The following is a 22719-nucleotide window of genomic DNA, read 5'->3' as shown; positions in this document are numbered from 1 at the left end:
ATCGCAATAAGAACCAATTTGTTGCCTTGAGTGAGAGAATACAGATTACAGATGCCTCAAAATAAATTTGTTGCCCTGAGTAAGAGAATACAGATGACTGGAAATACATTGTAAGGAGACATTAACCTTCCATTTTCAAAGACTGATATGTTCTAGTAGGTGATTATATCTTGTCTGTATCAACAGAGTATAGCTGGTACCGAAGCTGATATTTTTTTACTACTCACATTGTCTGCAATATCCTAAATAAATCAGACCAAAGACCATTTAACACAACCAAGGAGTTTGCATACCTCCAATAAACTTACCACATTTGATGTATTTTCTTCTTAATAATGAAATGGTGACCACGATAACAACAATGACAACCAGAATGATTCCCATAACCATTAAACCTATTTCTGTATCTGTAAGTTGGATTCTATTATCCCATTGTGGTAACGTTGCACCAGTACGTGGGGGATCAACGGGATTGTCGGTTGTCTGCTTGGTTGGCTTGTCTGATGTTGGTTTAACTGGATTGTCTGTAGTTGGGTCTAGAAACAGAAACAAGATTAATTTACATTCAAGCGTCATTCTCACTTTCAAGAAGACAAAGGTATGAATGCAATCCATATTACAAAATTACACAGTAATAAATGGCTGACCTAGATACAGAAAAAAACAATCATTTGCTATTAGAACAAAGCATTTTGCACGAACATTCATTGAACACCTTGAAAGGGGTCTGACATAGGCATTTTACCTGTTTCCCGATCTCCCATTCATTTATAGTGATAAAATATCTTTAAAAAAAAACTGCTTGAAAATCACAATATATAATTCCCAATTCTTGCTTATTTACTTATATATTGTTTTAGTTTTTTATCTTTTGAAGGGTTTGGTTGTGAGAGCCCGGTTATTGCAGTGTAAAGGTCATGGTGGGCGGGGGTGTGGGGGGGATTAGGTATTTAATATGGAGGCGATCTTTGGCACCAGAGTCGATTATTCCGAAAAGTGTGCCAAGATATTCGGCTAAGAAATTTGCCGTCATGATTATGCTAATTAGCATTGACTCAAGGCTCCTAACCTTTTATTTTTTTTCACCCCTCGTGGTTTCCCCTTGTCAGTGATGCAGGACGAAGGGCCTGACAAGGACAGCTGTCTAGTCATTCGGATGAGACGAAAAACCGAGATCCCGTGTATACATTGAAATGCACGTAAAAGATCCCTTGGCAGTTGGAATTTGATATAAGAGTAGGCGATAGTGCCGCTGCCCAGGCAAAATTTCCCTCATAGCACACTGTATGGCGTATGCCCGTCTTTATTAGCCCAGTATAGGAGCAGAACAGTAGGACGTTAAACCCCATTTCATTTCATTTCATTTCTTTTCCTAACCCTTTTGAACTTTAAGTTTAAAGTTTTCTAAACTACCGAAGGCTTAAAAATAACTCTGTTGGGTTATGGGTGTGTATGCACTAATTTTTTTATTAGATATCGCCGTGGGGAAACCACAGCTAAATTAATTGGGAACTCGTCCTTGTTTTTCATATTCTGCCTTGAGTTAGGCTGAGAATTATGCTACTATTTCGCATACTTTGAAAAGTGGCTCTAGGAAAGTCTTTTTTGAATTCAACAAGGAGCTCACAGAGTTGTTTTTGCGTTTCTCGATTGAAACGTTGTAAAAATACCCAGTCTTCTTTGCTGATGTTTGATTCTGCCAAATCATCGCGATTCAATGTGCGAAAAACTGGCCAGGCCTCTAGTTCGAGACAAGGATCGACTCCTTCATGGTTGGGAATGGTATAGGACAAGGCAATCTGTCATATTTTACCTCTGGTGTTTTGGAGACATTGCCCGTAATAGTAGCATCCCGGTTTTTGATGCTATTATTTGAACAACTTTCCTCACATTGAGGGGAAAGATGACCGATGCTTTGTTTCACAGCGGTGTCCAAGATATCGACTTGGTGTTTAGTTTTCTGGTGACGGGTGAGATCCTCCAACCTTTTATAATTTTGGTTGCACGATTTGCACCAGAACTTAAGCTGGGTATGAAAGCTACGGTAGTGCCGCTTCAAGTTGTATGAGCGCGTGAAAATCTCCCTGCAAATTCCACAGATGTGCTTCATTTTCGAAAGTAGGAATAGTAGTGAACGTCCCTATTGTGACGTCACAGGATATCTCTAAGGCTTAGTGATGGCAGTGTGCCAAGTATTTTGAGCGGAGTCGATAATACGAGTCTACCTATTAACATGCTCCCTCTGCAAAAAACAATACGTAAGGGAAAGCAAACGTGCCTTTTCAAAACGAATAAAGGAACACTATGCAGATATTAGACACAGTAGGCTGAAGCCGGTCGCGCTACACTTCAACTTAGATAAACATACGAGTAGGAATGTTATGATTAAAATAATACAGCTTTTTAAGACTGATGGGTCCCCCACTTTATTGTTTACTCATATTTTTAATATTCATCAAAATCGGATAAAAATTGTTACTTCTAGAGAGTCCACAACAATGTACTACATACTTTTATACTACTTGCATACAAATGGCAGCCATTTTGTCGGGCAATTCAGTCTGATTTCCACGAAATTCAAACTCACTCATCATAAGGGTGTAATTGTGATACACTTGCGTACATTTCAGTCTGATTTTCATGAAACCGAGATCTTTGTGATATCAACATAAATTTTAAGTTTCATCAAAATCGGATCAAAAGTGTGATCTCTTGAGGGTCCACAACCTTGATATACCATACTTTTACACTCGTACAATCGGGGGCCATAATCCAGGATGTTACAGTCCAATATATGCAAATATTGAAAGGAACCGAGATCTTTCGGTTATAAACATATATTTCAAGTTTCATATAAATCGGTTAAAAATTGTGACCTCTGGAGAGTCCACAAGCTAAAAAATTGATTTTTCGTACAATCAGGGGTCATAATCCATGAAGTTACGGTCCGGTATGCGCGAATATTGAAAGGTAACAACATCTTTGGGCGATAAACGTATGTTTCAAGTTTCGTCAAAATCGGATAAAAATTGTGACCTGCAGAGTGTCCACAAACAAATTGTGGATGGACATAGGGACAGCCAGACAGGGGCGATGACAATATCATGTTGACGTATAAAAATATATTACCTGGATTACCATCAACAAAAAAGGGAACCTGCGTTTCTGTAAGTTTACATCGTTTACACCTTCGTTTATCACTAGGACTGTTAAAATATCCACGATAACACAGACATTTGTAATCATCATTCGAATGGTCATCTTTAGGCTCAATCTGTGTATAAAAACAAAACCTATTATAGAAACATAACAACCAGTATACCCCAGCCCGGTTCTATATGCATTGGATTCTAATGAGAAAAAGTATTTATTTAGTTCCATGTTAAAGTCCTGGTGCACCATTTTATTTGGAAGGGTCTCATATTTTGCTTTTTATACGCCCACATTTTCATGTGGACGTATTATGCCGTCGCCCATGTCCGTCCGGACGTCTGTCTGTCCGTCCGTCCACAATTGTTTGTGGACTCTCTACAGGTCACAATTCTTATCCGATTTTGACGAAACTTGAAATATAGGTTTATCCCCAAAAGATCTCGACTGCTTTCGATATTGGCATGTATTGGATCGAAAATTCATGGATTATGGCCCCTGATTGTACGAAAAATCACGTTTTTAGCTTGTGGACCCTATAGAGGTCACAATTTTTATCCAATTTTGTTGACACTTGAAATGGAAGTTTATAACCCAAAGATCTCGGTTCCTTTCGATATTCGCGCATATCGGACCGTAACTTCCTGAATTATGGCCCCTGATTGTACGAAAAATCATGTTTTTAGCTTGTGGACCCTATAGAGGTCATAATTTTTATCCGATTTAAAAAATCGTATTATTATATCACAGTTACACCATAAGGACGGCCGAGTTCGAATTTCGTGAAAATCGGCCCAAAACTTACAAGACAAAATGGCTACCCTTCGTTCTCCAGGGTTCCCGCGGCTTCGTCAAACATTTTTTCAAGGATATTCAGGGATAAATATACGTCAAATTCAAGGATTTTCAAGGACATTTTTTAGCCTAAAGTTACAATTTTTCATCTTAAAAATAACCAAAACATTACCAACTATCGTTATAAAACTTCTAATCTAAACGGGATTTTCATATCAACTTACTATTATTACCAAAATTTGAAACAAAATTAAGGATCTCAACTGAAATTCAAGGATATTTTCCTATTTCTGCGAAATTCAAGGATATTCAAGACCTTGAAAATGAAATTTTAAATTTAAGGATATTCAAGGATTTTCAAGGACCGCGGGAACCCTGTTCTCAAATAGCGTAAAAATATGGTATATCAAGGTTGTGGTTCCTATGGAGGTCACAATTTTTATTCGATTTTGTTGAAACTTGAAATGTAAGTTTATAACACAAAGATCTCGGTTCCTTTCGATATTTGCACATATCGAATTGTAATTTCCTGAATTATGGCCCTTGATTGTAGGAAAAATCGCGTTTTTAGCTTGTGGACCCTATAGAGGTCATAATTTTTATCCGATTTAAAAAAACGTATTATTATATCACCGTTACACCATAAGGACGGCTGAGTTTGAATTTCATGAAAATCGGCCTAAAACTTACAAGACAAAATGGCTACCCTTCGTTCTCCAGGGTTCCCGCGGCTTCGTCAAACATTTTTTCAAGGATATTCAAGGATAAATATACGTCAAATTCAAGGATTTTCAAGGACATTTTTTAGCCTAAAGTTACAATTTTTCATCTTAAAAATAACCAAAACATTACCAACTATAGTTATAAAACTTCTAATCTAAACGGGATTTTCATATCACCTTACTATTATTACCAATTTGAAACAAAATTAAGGATCTCAACTGAAATTCAAGGATATTTTCCTATTTCCGCGAAATTCAAGGATATTCAAGACCTTGAAAATGAAATTTTAAATTTAAGGATATTCAAGGATTTTCAAGGACCGCGGGAACCCTGTTCTCAAATAGCGTAAAAATGGTATATCAAGGTTGTGGTTCCTATGGAGGTCACAATTTTTATCCGATTTTGTTTAAACTTGAAATGTAAGTTTATAACACAAAGATCTCGGTTCCTTTCGATATTTGCACATATCGAATTGTAATTTCCTGAATTATGGCCCTTGATTGTAGGAAAAATCACTTTCTTTTTAGCTTGTTCTCTATCCATCTCTCGAAAATGTGGGCGTATCCTGCCTGGCAGCCGCTGGTTTTTAAAGATAGGATCATTATCATAAACTATAGATATCAGGAACAATTATATTTGTGGCAGGAGGGACAAGGATGACTACAATATACATAACTATACATCGACTGTTGGGGTATAAAAATAGTTATACAACCACAGATATCTGATTATCGTAAAATCTGGGAATCAAGAATGAACAATTTGAAAGTTCTTTTACTTACTGCTATAGTGTAATTGCCTGTTATAACATTCTTGAAAATATGAATCCCTTCCACCACACCAGCATACTAAAAAAACCAACAGTTAAATTTTTTTTATGCATCATCAGAAATATATATCAAAGTATTGTATCAGGTGAATAAAAATTCTCTTTTGAGAATTTGATTATGTCTTCTAGAGAAAATTTAAAAATAATTTCATAACATTGTCTTTGGTATTGAAACCTTATATGATAAAAACAAAATTCGCAAAGATATGAATGATGTTATTAAAATCAATTTAAGAGACAATTTTCTGGGTTTTCTGTTCGACTGTCATGGGTGATGCCTTTGTATCTAACAAGAGTTGTCCTGTCATTGTGTGTCTAGATTGGTGTGCTTGTAAAACAATCCTTTACAGTTGAAAATCATGGAAGAGTAGGCAGAAACACCACTGTCTGGGCAAAATTAGTCTATCTTGTATTGCAGACATAACCATAAAAATAGATATTACCATTTTTAAATTGGTGTTTTGTGGTGACAGATATTTAACACAATTCTGTTCCTATTCAGAACTTTTTTTTTTAAATAATGCTTACAAATTAAATTATTACCCTTGACAGTACATAAACTTGTATATCAGTATTGTTATCCTCTAAGTGCAAATATATAGTATAATGTATAAATGGAAATTCAGAGAACTTGAATCTGACTTCTACATCGTTTTTGATTATCTTATATCCAATATTTGCGGCCCAGTCAGCAGAGTGGTTAGCTGTTGAATCTAAAATTAATGGATAATGAAAAAAAAACAATTAATAACAATGTCAAAACATATACACCAAGGGAATAAACTAAAAGTTAGTCTATCCATATAAATGATGCCTACAAGCTAAATGTTAAGCTATTTATATAAATTATAAACTTTAAGTTAGCCTATCCATACAAATTATGTCTTTAAGCTAAAAGTTAGTGTATCCCTACAATTTTTATCCATATAAATGATGCCTACAAGCTAAATGTTAAGCTATTTATATAAATTATAAACTTTAAGTTAGCCTATCCATACAAATTATGTCTTTAAGCTAAAAGTTAGTGTATCCCTACAATGTCTTTAAGCTAAAAGTTAGTCTGTCCATACAAACTATGTCTTTAAGATAAAATGCTAAAAAGTTAGTCTAGCCAAACAAACTATGTCTTTAAGCTATAATAGTTAGTTAGTCTATCCATATAAGGGAGTCACAGTGGGTTAGTGCTTCTTCCTTGTCAGTAGTGCAGGACTAAGGGCCTGGCAAGGACAACGTATATTCAGATGGAAGAAAAACCGAGATCCTGTGTACACATTGGCATGCACGTTAAAGATCCCTTGACATTTGGAATTTGATATAAGAGGAGGCCGTAGCACCTATGTCCTGGCAAAATTTCCCTCATACCACACTATGGCATATGCCCGTCTTCATTAGCCCAGTCAGAACAGAAAACTAGGACGTTAATCCCCATTTCATTTCATTTCATTTCTATCCATATAAATTATGTATTTAGCTAAAAGTTAATCAATCCATGCAAATTATGTCTACAATATAAGATAGGTTGCCAGGCAACAAAACATACGCCCACAGCAGCTAAATAGTCCGAGCGGTCGTCAAGAGTTGTCGCATATTTATTCCTTTGTAGGTAATTGGGGGCCTTTACAAGACAGTTCCATACAGATCAGATTATAAATTTTGTCGTTTGAGGGTTTACAAGGTTCTACAAACTGAAACAAGGGTCTCAACTCTGGAAGTAATCTACAGAAATTGTTGAAATTTGACAGGCTTTTTCGTTTTACTAATTTAAATAATGCATATATATTTCATACAGATCACATGATCACTTTTGTCATTCAAACGTTCACAATCGCCATAACTCTAGAAATTATTGACGGAAATTGCTGAAATTCAATAGAGAGAGACTAACATATGGTTTAATTTTATTTCAATAATTTGCTTGCGCATAGGGGTCTTTAGCAGTGGGAGGAAACCGGAGGACCCCGAGAAAACCCACGAGGTTGGACAGGCGACCCTACTCCTTGTCACGTACAACCGGGGATTCGAAACCACGCCAGTCAACTCGATGACAGACTTTATGATACAGCGCCCGCACGCTAACCATTCAGCCATCCAACCCCCCAAATTCAATAGAACTGTTTCACAAATTTAAATGATGCATATAAATTTCATACATATCGGATGATAACTTTCATCAATAGAGCATTAAACATACATTATACAAGAGCTAAATCTGATTATTGCAAGTCTTTATTTAGGCTTCAGATGTCATAGAAATTATAAATTAGATCTTTATTTACACAACAAGCACAAAATCAACTCTGTAAACCCACGGATGGCTTGGATTCAGCTTGGATTTAAACGGGATTTCGTTGACTGATTTAATTTTAAATGGCATCGTGAGCGGAGATTAACCGTTACGTTGACGTCATACTCCCGGGTCGAGGCTAAATGATAGAGTGTACGAAGCAAGGCCCCTGTTGAGCAAATGACATCTAAACTATTTAAAGTGCAATAAACTAAACACAGATAATGACAAATTATACAATTCCTGGAGACCGTGTGATGACTAATACAGACGGACAGGTCTTCTGTCTTAATAATATCAATAAAAATATTTTTATTTCCCCAATTATATAGGCACGACGCCACTGGTGTATACCTATAGATTTATCATAATTGTATTATAATATTATGTCCTATATTCAATTGATTCAATGCATGCCCAAAATACAAGTAAGAATGAAAATTTACCCTCTCACTCATTTTGTCTAATTGTTATAAAATCCAAAAAGTTAAAACACTTTATTCAGATATGAAGACAGCAGAGATTATGTAGGTGGAGTTAACGCCTGTCAATCAAACGATCGGCTATACTAAGAATCGGTGAAGATGGAATTCAATCCCATTTCTAGTCAAAAATTACACTGGTGATAACTATGTTCAGAATAAAGTAATTTGACTGAAATTTTCAATATATTCTTCTTTCATCATCTATTTTTGAACTGTTATAGCAAGAATGGCTAACTCCTTATAAAAATCTCCCATAATGTATCTTTAACAAGGTTTAACAAAGTGAAACAAGGGCAATAACTCTAGAAGTAATTATTGTAAATTGCTGAAATTCAATAGGCTTTTTCGTTTCACTAATTTAAATCATGCATATACATTTCACAAAGATCGGGTGATAACTTTTTGCGTTAGAGCGTTCACAAGGATCAATAAAGTGAAACAAGGGCCATAACTCTAGACGTAATAAACGGAAATTGCTGAAATTCAATAGGCTACTCCGTTTCACTAATCTAAATAATGAATATAAATTTCACAAAGATCAAATGATAACTTTTGGCGTTGGAGCATTCACAAGGTTCAATAAAGTGAAACAAGGGCCATAACTCTAGACGTAATAAATGGAAATTGCTGAAATTCAATAGGCTTCACTAATTTAAATAATGCATATAATTTTCAGAAAGATCGGATGATAACGTTTGGCGTTAAGAGTGTTCACAAGGTATAAATAAAGTGAAACAAGGGTCATAACTCTAGACGTAATAAATGGAAATTGCTGAAATTCAATAGGATTCTTCGTTGCACTAATTTAAATAATGCATATAAATTTCACAAAGATCGGATGATAACTTTTGGAGTTAGAGCGTTCACAAGGTTCAATAAAGTGAAACAAGGGCCATAACTCTAGACATAATAAACAGAAATTGTTGAAATTCAATAGACTTCTTCGTTTCACTAACTTAAATATTGCATATAAATTTCACAAAAATCGTATGTTAACTTTTGGCACTAGAGCGTTCACAAGGTTCAACAAAGTGAAACAAGGGCCATAACTCTAGACGTAATAAACGGAAATTATTGAAATTAAATAGGCTTCTTCATCTCACTAATGTAAACAACATATATCAATTTTAAAACAATTGGATGATAACTTTTGGCGTTAGAGCGTTCACAAGAAATCGTGGACGATTGACGGACGGATTGACCGATGGACGGACCGACCAACAGACGAACGGACCGACCGACAGATGGACGGACGGGGGCGAAGGCAATATATATACGTCCACATTTCAATGTGGGCGTATAAAAATGCTGAAAAGTTAGTCTGTCCGTGCAAACTATGTCTATTAACTAAAATGCTAGGCGTTAGAGCGTTCACAAGAAATCGTGGACGATTGACGGACGGATTGACCGATGGACGGACCGACCAACAGACGAACGGACCGACCGACAGATGGACGGACGGGGGCGAAGGCAATATATATACGTCCACATTTCAATGTGGGCGTATAAAAATGCTGAAAAGTTAGTCTGTCCGTGCAAACTATGTCTATTAACTAAAATGCTAGAAGTTAGTCTATCCATATAAACTGTGAATTAACTGAATATTAGTACCAATCCATACTTTGTGAGTAAACTTAAGATAAGTTGTTTGGCAACGAAACATACACCCACAGCAGCTAAAAAACAAAACACAATATGGGGGAAAAGTCTAATTATCGTTTCATTTAAAGTCAATCGGATGATAACTGTAGTCTTGAAAGCATCAACAACATTTTTCAAAGTGATCAAGGGCCATAACTCTGGCAGTAATTATTGAAAATCAATAAAGTTCAGCATCTCAGGACCTTAAACACTATGTATGAATTTAAAATCAATTTGATGAGAAAGAGGTCAAGGGCCATAACTGTGGCAGTAGTTATCAGAAATCGGCTTCTACATAGTTATTAGTCAATCGGATGATAACTTTTGTCTCTAGAACATCCAAAAATTTTTTCTATGATCAAGGGCCATAACTCTGGCAGTAATTATCAGAAATCTGCTTCTTCGTATCATGACCTTATTCATGGTGTATAAACTTAAAGCCAATCAGATATTAACATTAGTCTCAAGAGCTTCAACAAGATTTTTCGAAGTCTATATATTCTTAGAAACTGTATTTGTGCTCTAAGTTTCACCTGATAAACGAAACTCAAATTTTATTATTTATCCAAGATGGTGTATCATGACATTTCAGTAGACTTACCAACAGCACTGGGGACATCTTGGTATAATTTCTGACGTGCAGAGTCTATGTGAGATTTTGGTCTAGGTAAACTATATAATCTGAATTCAAAAGCTGTAGCCATAGTTATATTCAGTGGGGGAGTTTTATATTCAAACTTCAACTGGAAAATACATAAATAGAGATACATTCAATAATAATTTGTTAATGAATATCACTAAACATCCTTCAACTTTGGGTCCTTGTTTCTATTTTAAACTTTATTGTCCAAGTTAAAGATTTGGTATAATTTTATAATTAATATCTATAATGAAAACTTCTGTGCAGGTGTTGGATACCACAGCTGTGGAACTGATACACAGATATTTCAATAAACAAACTGCATGCAGTCCGCAAGAAGAAAGGAATGATTACAAAGACCAATTTCACAGGCACTTTGGAAACCCTTTTGAATTTTAATCAACCAATTACATGTTTGTTGTAAACCACATTTATGAGTAGCTATCAAGTAATCAAACAATCACCAGACTTCCACATCTGCACTGACATATTTATTAATCGAGTTCACCGTAAAATGGAGAAAGCTCTTAATTAGGCATATACATTGTAACATCAATCTTTTACTGCGTAAACATTGGGACAGGGGTGGCAATAAAAGACAAATTGTTTCAACCATGCTCTACGTACATTATATAATAATCTTCAATCCAACAGCCTTGTGTTAAGTCTGCAGAGTATGAATAATAGCTATTAAAGCACATTAGCTCTGTTTATAAACAATGACTGGCAATTGAACTGTTGACATGAAAGTTGAAACTAGTTTAAAGGTCACCGGAAAAGGTTCATAAATTTTTTAAATAATGCAAGTAATTAATTATGTCAACATATCCTTTCCATAAGTATAACACGTACCCGAATGTCAATATTACCTGCAACAGGTACATTTCAACATTAGTAATTTCCGCCATTCTCCGTGGGTAGTCGTAATTTTCCGTAAATAAACAATCTGTGACGTCATTTTAGTTCTTCGAACTGCTCATATTCTAGTCTATATTTCTATGTGCAGAAGGACTAAAATTACTAATGTTGAAATTTACCTGTTGCAGGTAATATTGACATTCGGGTTCGGGTTATACTTATGGAAAGGATATGTTGACATAATTACTTGCATTATTTAAAAAAAAATTGATGCTTTTCCGGTGACCTTAGTACCAGAGAGAGAGATATGGGGTTTATAGTCCACTACAGCTAGGTAGTAAATGTATACGCTCTAATATAAGATTCAATTTTATTTCAATAATTCATTTGCACATAACGTTCTTTAGCAGTGGGAGAAAACCCAGGAGCTTCGACAAGCGACCTCCCCTATTTTAATACTGGATAATGAATAAAACAGAATCTACAAAGACTGCATATCACATAACTGTTTATAAATACCACATTTCTTCCATTACTCACCATTCTATCATCAATAGACAAATTATTCTGTCTAAGATCAAACATGACACAGAACGATGTTTTTAAACAATTATCACCAGCTAAACATAGTGCATTTAATAAAAACCCTTTTAAATTCTTCAGAGATATACCTGAAAAATGATAGGTTAGAAAACATGAGCTTACATTAGCTAATTATAATGGTCATTGCAATCTGATGATCACTTTAATACTTAGCCTCTAGAGCCATCACAGTAATTAACAGGACTGTTTGTCAGATGCACACAATCACTGTGTATAAATTTTTATCGGAACGTCTTTTGCTTTGTGAACATGAACATTGTGTACATTTCAATTCAGTCAGAGGACTGAACTTTTAGCTGCTAGAGCATTAACAAGATTTTTCAAATCAAGAGCAATAACTCTGGAAGCAGATTTTGATAAATTATTGCAAATTAAGTCTCCTCTACTGGATATAAACACATAGCATCCACAAAGAAGTGTGGATGAGGAACGGACAGAAGGTGGCGAAAATATACAAATACATTTAAAAATCATAAAGCAATTTATCTGATTTCCATTCAAAATTAGTGTAATAAACGTGCCATAGTTGTTTCACAGCAGGAAGCAGTGCTATGGTTGACTACAGCAACTAGTCACTGCATGATTTGTGCAAAACATATCTGACTGTTGACACAACTGTATTCAAAATAAGATAAATATATATATATGTATAATTGTATATTTCACATGTTACGCAAATATTGTATATAAATCTTTACATTGGATGTGAATACAGGAAAAGGATTGATTTCGAAATACTCTTAAGGACCTATCAATGTGTTTAACCTAGCACCCACCTAATATTTAACTGATTTAATTCAAAGTTAAAGCTTTCCCAGAGATTACACTCACAAGATCAAATACAGATGTAAACCCCATGATGGAAATGAAAGCGTTGGTTCAAGAGCTTTTAGCTTGTTGCTATACTAAACTACTTACTTTCTTGAATACTTGATACCAATATATATACATGTATTGTAATTTCACATACCGTATTATCTATCTGAATATTAATCTTTTGTACACCCAGACTATGCTTTAGACAAGGATGCTAGTTTAGCTATTTAAAGTTAGAGCAAAGATATTTACCAGATTGTGGTGGGTACCAAGAAAACCCAATCACAGGTATAATCCATTCACTTCCGCTACTACCATTGACCCTGACCTTGGTGACATCTGACATAAAGTTAATGGGCCTATCAATTGAATTGTCATCGTCTTGAATTGGTAATTCCGTACCAGATAACTCACATTCTGAAATATATAAAATACTGAATATACCCCAAATCATTCAGTTGAATATAGAAATCAAAGAGGAAAACATTCCCCCCCCCCACCAAAAAAAAAAAGTGCAGCGATGCAATATCAGTAGTATTTACTAACTTGAATAATAATCAAACAATTGGACTTGTTTTTGTGAATACATCGGTTAATATTCTATATCTGATTTATTTTATTACATACTGCACTGAATACAAAATGAATAGCACCATTACATTTCTTGCAAAAATGGGTTATGACGTAGTTATTTTAAAAACTGTAAGTTCAATCATTTATTTAAAATGGTTTCCAATAACGACAAACAGACATTAAACATTGTGTCTCCTGTTTAGCAATAGGATATGTTAATAAGCAACAGGTATGTTATCAAGCAATGGGTATGTTATCAAGCAATATAGGTATGTTATTATTAAGCAATAAGTACTTTATTAAGCTCCAGGTCTGATCTGTTATTGTAATGCCAAAATCTATGCTATGGTTGAAATGCACATTCCGGATGTGACAAAAATACATGGGCACAGTTACTGACAACAGTGTAGAGAGTGGTAACAGCTACATTTGGCAAAATTGTTATTTCCTGCTTACCTCTTGATGGGAGATCATACTGCAAACATTGGAAGTCATGTCTCTGAAATAAGAGAATAAAAATCATTTATTTATCTCTAAAAAAAATACATTTAGTCAGACACCCAGTGAGCAGAAACCAATTTATTGTCTGACTTTCATCCAAATTTGTATTATGGATATTCAATATTTTGATGGTCGACTGGTAGTTTTAGTTTTCAGTAGGCTAGTTATTAACATCTGATCTAAAACTTTTATGCTACAGATTCTCTCCTAAACAATATTTGTGAAATATATATGAACAACATGGCTTAATCTTGTGCCTTTTATATTGAATTAGAGTATTGTAACCAGCTTGGTTCTTAGTACTGTTGGCTATTCATCATAGATCATAACACTTGATTCAGTTAGTTGTAGAACTTTATGTAGATACAGTAATAACAATTATAACAGACATTACACAGAACTAATTTATAACTATATAGAATTATGCACAACTAAGAGGTATAATTTCAAGAGTTGGCCTAAGTTAAATGTAGCCTGTTACCTGTGTAGCCCCTAGATACCTATATTAAACTTAACATACACACAACAATTTAGACACAGATTAAAATATTAAAAGAATACAAAGAAGATTATAGACATAGAAGATAGGCTTATAATATTAATTATATACATGTATTAAAATATTACCAGTAGGACACATTATTCCATTCAGTCTCATTCTTATTAGAATACATACTCGTTAAGAGGACTATGCTCTACGATGTCATATCAATGTTAAGGTAACCCATAATTAACTAAACCATAGAGAGGGAATTGTAGGGTCTTGACAGATCGTGGTGACAGTATGCTTTAAACAAACAACCGATGGAAGAGTATGTTTTTCTTACTCTAACATCTGATATCATTTGAGGGTTCAAAAACTAACTGTTTTTTCATCCTGTGATCATAAAGTATTTTGGAAAGATATCTTATGATATTGTAATTCAATCCTATGATTCACAATATAACTTCATAATGACAAAGATATCAGTGAAGCATGGACATTTAGTAAAATTATCCATGATACAAGTCACCATGACCTTTTTAAAGATAAAATATAATCTTTCACATGTGTTATAGAATATGTAGATGCCTAAAATTTAAAGAGAGACGAGAGAGACAACAAGAATAGTATCCACTCCAATCAATGCAAAAAAAGACATTTCGAGACTAACATACATATATCTTTTTTTCAAGTAGAAGAACAACAAGATGAGAAGCACTTGGCGCTTAATTGCTGGTCCAAAAATCTCCACAAACTGGTCTTATTTACAGTAAAATAAACACTTAAACATACATTATGCAAGAGCTAAATCTGCCTATTGCAAGACTTTATTTAGGCTTCAGATGTTATAGAAATTATAAATTAGACCTTTACATGACAAGCTCAAAATCAACTCTATAGACCCTTGGATGGTTTAGATTTAAACAGTCTTCCATTTAAAATTAAATCAAGAAATGGCTGACAAAGCTAACATTTACCGTTAGTCACTGACGTCAATATTGGAAACTGGTGATGAAAGGCCTACCAAGCGAGGGTACCATAGCCATTGAAAATGTTACTTGATAATCAAGAATATGTGGGTGGAGTTATCATCTGTCAATCAAACGTTTGGCAGTTCTCGTAGACGGTGCGGACACAGTTGATGCCTATTTCTAGTCGAAACTTCAACAGTGACAACTCCGTTCAGAATAAAGTAATTTGACTTAAATTTTCAATGTTTTCTTTTTTTATCATCTATTTTTGAATTATTATAGCAAGAATGGCCAACTCTTTAACTTTAATGGAAATTGTTTAATACTTTTCAAGACTTCTCAAGCATTAACTATTCCAAGCCCTGAATAATGTAAACCTTATAAGGATTTGCATAAAACATTTTAAATAGTGAACTCGAAATTAATTTAGTTAGATATTAAAATGATTTATTCTAACAGGTTTAAACAATTGTTTGCTGCAGGGAGTTTGATATTTTATTGTTGAGTAATTTATATAACATATTTCAACACAAGTTACAGCTGTTGGATTTTCAATTTTATGCCCTTTTTTTATGAGATTTAGGTGAATAGTAGGAGATGTTTTTTTTTGCACCAACCAGACAGTTCTACCTAATCTTCATCAAATTTCACCCGTCAATGATTCTTTTACGTGCACAGGAACAATATATGGGTGGGTCACATTTTTTTTCCCATTGAAATGACCAGATTCGAGGCTTTCCACCCTGCATCACTAACACGAGAGAGATAGAAATGGAGTTTAACGTCCACATGACACAAATTAGTTCATTTCAGGACTAACATATTTTTCAATTTTATTTCAATAAATCACTTTTGTGCGCAGGGGTCTTTAGCAGTGGGGGGAAACTCACGTGGTTGGACTGATGACCCTACTCCTTGTCACATATCACTAACATGAGAAAACCTTCACAAACAAAGTGGGATCAACAAAGGAGGGAGGGGGCTAGGGCGGGTATCCTGACTATGATTATTGCATGTTCATATTGCACTACTTAGGTTTAGCAGGTACGATATTTTTAACAAGCACACTAATCAGTATAGTAACAAGCATGCTAAACAAATGAGCAGACAAATTTTGCAACCACCCTCACCAGTTGCAAAATTTGTCTGCTCAAATTTTGTTTATCATGCTTCCAAAACCAGAGAGTGATATACTGATTATTAATGTGCTTGTTAAATATAACGTACTTGCTACACCTAGTGTATTTTATTGTCAAAATCATCTGTCTTGATTGTTTCTATAAAGTGTTTATATTACTGACTCCGAAACTAAAGAGTCTTAAAGGAAAAACACAAAGGCCTATTATCCCCCTTGCTATAAAGCGGCTTCTACTTCGAACTAGTTCGATTGTTACATGTATATTTTTATCGGTTGTACTGTATAAATGTAATTTATATAATTGTATGCTGCTCCCCATGGGTGTTTTTATGTAATAAAATTTATCTTATCTTATCACCCTTCTTGAGCAAAAATTGTCTAAAATAAATAACAAATCATGTTTTATGTCACCTATCAAAGATTTAAAAGAGTCTTTGGCAATATAATTTATCCAATTTTGACACTGTGTGGTGGCTCTAAAAGGTGGCAAAATAAAGAACTTAAATATATAAACAAAACACAACCTTTATGAACAAGCTACTGAATTTAATAGAAGTAACCTTTGAACAATGATTCTCTTGACATATCAAGCACAATGAGGTGCTTTAAGATTAAAATGATAATAAAACAAGATGCATTTCACTGAAAAAGGGCTACGTTATTATTTTGGAAAATTATGTGATTTTAAATCTAAATATACTGAATAATAAAAAGCAAATTTAAGTTTGTATTAGGATTAAATCATATCATTTCATTGTTTATGTTTCCTAAGTTTCAAACAAACTTGAACAACTAAAATTAGTCTATTCTTTGTAAAATAAGGATGATTTATTTTTTAAATTACATTGCATGAATCTGCAGGAGATGACAATTGTATGAATCTGCAGGGGATACAATTGCATGATACAGCTGTTTTGCACAGGCACTTGAAGGGATTAAAATAAAACGTCTTACTACTCTTTGACTATATATTACAGTAATGGTGTATTGACCTTATCTCAAAATTTCAGCTCAATATTTTGAGTCGTTTGGACGTGACCGTCAAAACTGCTTATCTGGACACGTAACCCTTTTAAGATTTTGGGTCAATTTTTTCGCTGGGAGACCTGATAATCGATTGCCGTTCCTTTAGAGGTCTATACAGTGAATGAACCAAATGCTGTACTTGATAACGAAAGGCAAATGTCACCTACACATTTTTTTTATACAAAAAATGTCTGGTTTTATCTAGACACCGCATAATACAGCTTGGGACACTGGTCTCCATTAACAGATGAAGACTGACGGGTTTCAGATATTTGAAAACTTATCACAAATATTGAGTTAGTTGCTCGATCCTTAGGAAGAGGACTTTCAGGGATTTTAAAACAAAATTAAACAGTTTTATTCTCCAAAAAATTATCGGGATTAGCCCTTTAATCCCTTCAAGTGTCTGTGCTGTTTTGATTTTTATTGGCCAAATTAAGTAGTACAAATTAGGGTTTTGAAGAAGTTCAGCAGAAAATTTGGATTTTCGATAGTTATTTTTAATATATTAAATAAAATTAATTACATTGAATAAACTGCTTATTTAAAGTTAGATTTTAAATTTGATCTGATCTGAATTCACTCCTTACTGTTATTTTTTCCTTATTGCTTTTGTGGATGTAAGCTAGGTCACAAAAGAAGGCTCCATCAATATCTCGACACCAATTAATATCAATGAGCCTGATGCTAGATGTATATACATGTAAACATATAAACCATTTTTTAATTTGATATTTTAGCGACAAATGTCAATGGTGCATCCTTACTTTAATTAAATGTCAAATAATCAATTTGAGTCCATTAAGTGTGGATTCAGCCATACAAAATTAGATGTTATCCGAAAAATGCAAATGGTATATTCCTGCAAAACAATTGCCAAAATGCTACCAACATTATCACACCTATTATTGTTAAAAAAAAACCCCACTGAAAATTGGATAAATTACACAAAACACATACCAGTATTTGGCCATTTTCAAAATCTGTCCAAGAATTACTAGTTTAAAAAATTATCAAAATTGATTTGTACTACCCAGGGAGGGGTATCTCGTCATTTAAGCCCCTTCTGGAACCTTGGCCAAAATCGTATCAGAAAAAGTGTCATTTCAAAGAGCTTTTCAATAGATACAGTTGACAAAAATTCAATTGAGATAATATGTTACCTGGTGTTAACTTGTAATGTTATCCTAACCTGACTTATCAGACACACACATGATATGTATTTTTATAACCCAACACCACCTAATCTTATCATGCACCCCACCCAAGCTGTAGAATGCCACCATCAATCCCCTCATATATCCTTCAATTCCTAACTCAAGACTATTTGTTAAGAAACAGGAATACATCCATTGCCCCTTGACTGCATTATTTTTTTTATGCTTAACTATGTAAAGTTTTATATAACACTATTAAATCAAAACATTTGTCATAGTATGTCCATGGTAGAACGTGTCTTATCTCTAATTGCAAACTCATTTTTACAAAAAGTAATGTAGGCTAGTAAGGGGATATTAAAATTACCCTTGTTCAATACATTAGGGAAGTGTTAGACTCTTGCTTGACAAACAATATTTCTTGAGATTAAATAATGTATTTTAGATAAGAAAATTTATAGATCCTTAACAACACCTGATATGTGCATATGTGTCTAAAATCTGTCTTTTTTTGTAGATATTTTCTAACACCATTAAAAATAAGACATGGTGTAAAGTACATCATTGTTAAATTTTAAAACCATTGTTTAAACTCGATTTTGAGATCATAGAGAAAGAAGAAGAGGGATTATCTTCCACATTATACATTTTGGAACTAAGATATGATATATCTTTTTATTTCAGTAACTTGACTGTGCAAGGAACTGGAGTACCAAGACAGATCCCATGAGTTTAGGCAGCCGACGTTACCAATTTGAAACATATAACTTGTATAGATGATACAAACCTTATAATCTACAGTTAGACCACGTATTACTAGTAACTGGATTTGGGGATCATAACAGGTACAAATGACTGGTAGATTGCAAAACACAAAAGTCTCCTAGAATCTAGGACCTAGATTGCATAAGACTGTAACTGAATTTTTTAGCTATTATAACAACCTCCCCTAATACACTATAGTGGCTCAGGTGTTTTAGAAGAATCAGGACACCCCAATGTCTATTTCTCATCATCAAGACCACAGATTTCATTGCATAGAATTTTAGAATATACTGAATTAAGAAAAAATAAGAATCAGATATACTAAGACCTATTCCAGATTTTGATGCACTATTTATCAAAAATTACATTAAAGTGTCATTTATTAACAGACTCAGTCTCAAACATGACACAAATTAGGTTGCTAAATATTTTCTTTTATTGTTTGCAAGAGTTGAGGTTATTGCGGTACAAGATTAAGTTATGTGAGTGGCTTTGTGAACACAGACCCTTTGTACCTATTTGAAAGTACAATTCAAGATACTAAACAGAATTGGCAATTGAAGCAAAGTAAATAGACAGGGACAACACTTCAGGAAACCTGCAGTTAAATTGCAATAAAAATATATAATACAACTGATTATTTAAATATAATTTTATATACTGTTCGTCCAAGTTCAATGTACTTAAAACTTTGCGTGTTTGATTTTATCACTTGAACACTTAGATCAACAAAGATAGGCAATTAGGCAATGCAATAAGAGATGACAGTTATCGCTATAATAGCTAAAAATAAATAACCAGCGGCTGCCAGGCAGGATACGCCCACATTTTTGAGAGATGGATAGAGAACAAGCTAAAATGAAAGTGATTTTTCCTACAATCATGGGCCATAATTCAGGAAATTACAATATCGAAAGGAACCAAAATCTTTAGGTTGTAAACTTACATTTCAAGTTTCAACAAAATCGGATAAAAATTGTGACCTCTATAGGGTCCACAACCTTGATATACCATATTTTTACGCTATTTGAGAACGAAGGGCGGCCATTTTGTCTGTCAGTTTTGGGTCGATTTTCACAAAATTCAAACTCAGCCATCCTTAGGGAGTAACGGTGATATAATAATATGTTTTTATAAATCGGATAAAAATTATGACCTCTATAGGGTTCACAAGCTAAAAACGTGATTTTTCATACAATCAGGTGCCATAATTCAGGAATTTACGAAGTGATATGCTCGAATATCGAAAGGAACCGAAATCTTTGGGTTATAAACTTACATTTCAAGTTTAAAAAAAAAATCGGATAAAAATTGTGAGCTCTATAGGGTCCACAACCTTGATATACCATATTTTTATGCTATTTGAGAATGAAGGACGGCAATTTTGTCTGTCAATTTTGGGCCGATTTTTGGGTGTCCTTAGGGTGTAACGGTGATATAATAATACGTTTTTTTCAATCGGATAAAAATTATGACCTCTATAGGGTCCACAAGCTAAAAATGCGATTTTTCATACAATCAGGGTCCATAATTCAGGAAGTTATGATCCAATATGCATGAATATCGTTAGGAACCGAGATCTTTGGGTTATAAACTTACATTTCAAGTTTCAACAAAATCGGATAAAAATTGTGACCTCTATAGGGTCCACAAGCTAAAAACGTGATTTTTCGTACAAACAGGGACCATAATCCATGAAATTTCGATCCGATACATGCCAATATCGAAATCAACCGAGATCTTTTGGAGATAAACCTACATGTATATTTCAAGTTTCGTCAAAATCGGATAAGAATTGTGAACTGTAGAGTGTCCACAAACAAATTGTGGACGGACAGGGGCGACGACAATATACGTCCACATGAAAATGTGGGCGTATAAAGAAAAAAGAATTTGCTGAAAATTTCAGTCAAACTGCTTCACTCTGAACCTAGATTCAATTTTAGGCTAGCCTTGATCGTCATTAACCTACTACCGTTGTTACGATAATAACTAAGTCTCGACTATCTAATTTTACATTTTTTTCATCCATCACAAAACATATTCAAATCCACAAAATATTGCAGGCTACGATTATATCAAGAGTTGATTATGGTCTTGATAAGTTAATTAATGTCTAATTAATAATTTAGATAACATTTAAGGCCTAAAGACCGGCAATAGACAGATTTAGCTCTTGCATAATGCATGTTTAAATTGTTTGTAGCTAAGAGGCCAACTGGTTGTTGAATTGTGAATCTTTATAGGTAAATAAAAAACAAAATTTGCATACTGTATAACATGACTGATTCTATATTACTCTGAAAGTAATCACCAAGGATTGTAGAAATAAAATTGTTATTCATCTGAATAATCAAAACAAAGAACATAAATTGAAAGTAGACCATATGATGACTCGACTTCTACAAAGTGAGAAAAGGTCTAAATTTTGTAATGGACCATCTTTTTGTCATTAAAAAAACCCCAACATAATCATACATTATTTTAAAAAGTAGGATGTCATAATTCTTACATGAGTCTTAACAATCACATACATGCGAAGGTCCAACAATTCTGGAGGTTTCGATCGTTTATAATTTGATTTTGTTTTCTTAATTGAATGTTAAATAATTAATCCAAATACATATTTAGTGTGGATTAAGCTGATGAAAAATTTGATGTTTTTCAAAAAATGCAAATCATTCGCATTTATCTTAAAAGATTTTGAGGTAGGTGTATATCTAAGATACTTCACACAAAATTAACAATCTGGGATAGCTTCTTTCATATTAACACAGTCATATGTATCTCACCATCACCACATGCCATATCACTCAGTTAACATAAAAATTTAACAAGCCTAATTGTATTTACTGCATAATTTACATAATTCTTTATTGTGTTCATCAACTGGTGTTATAATTTTTCATTAAAAATGCTTCTTTGTTACAGCTATTTCACAATTTTGAAGTGTAATTAATTATTGTGAGAGAGCCTGTTGCAGGTAATCAGGAAGTTTGGTTTAGTATTTGGCTACGATTAAAAAGAGTAACAAAGATATTTTAGAGATTTGTGGGGTGCAGGTACACCTGCCACTGTGAATGGAATATTTAGGACAATGCTGATAATTGTGTGGGACATCATAGAGCCTAGCAAATTTTTATTTGGATTTGAATTTGTACTTCAGAATTTAGAAGTGGGAGTAAACCTGAGTGCTCTGTAAAACTTCACGGGTGCATGATGCGTCCCTAATATTGAACCCATGACTTGCATAGAAAACAGATCTTATGATCTGCAACTC

At 33.9% G+C, this 22719-nt stretch overlaps 1 protein-coding gene across 4 annotated transcripts in view; it reads right to left on the bottom strand.

Moving 5' to 3' along the window:
• Positions 1-22719, bottom strand: part of LOC126827456 (uncharacterized) — a 77628-nt gene that overhangs the window by 44026 nt on the left and 10883 nt on the right. For 2 of the 4 annotated variants that reach the window (XM_050556784.2, XM_056102135.1), the window contains exons 2-4: positions 13854-13896; positions 13077-13241; positions 11946-12076 (exon numbers count right to left, since the gene is read on the bottom strand). In XM_050556784.2, coding sequence (XP_050412741.2) covers positions 11946-12076; positions 13077-13241; positions 13854-13896 — 339 coding nt within the window. Of the gene's footprint in view, positions 1-308; positions 537-3129; positions 3275-5450; positions 5517-6040; positions 6211-10508; positions 10651-11945; positions 12077-13076; positions 13242-13853; positions 13897-14725; positions 14844-22719 lie in introns of those variants that run through there. The other 2 variants (XM_050556794.2, XM_056102136.1) reach the window with 2 other exon arrangements.

This window comes from Patella vulgata, chromosome 7 (genome assembly GCF_932274485.2).
Source record: "Patella vulgata chromosome 7, xgPatVulg1.2, whole genome shotgun sequence".
NCBI classification, from domain to species: domain Eukaryota; kingdom Metazoa; phylum Mollusca; class Gastropoda; family Patellidae; genus Patella; species Patella vulgata.
This window is presented reverse-complemented; position numbering and strand designations above follow the sequence as displayed.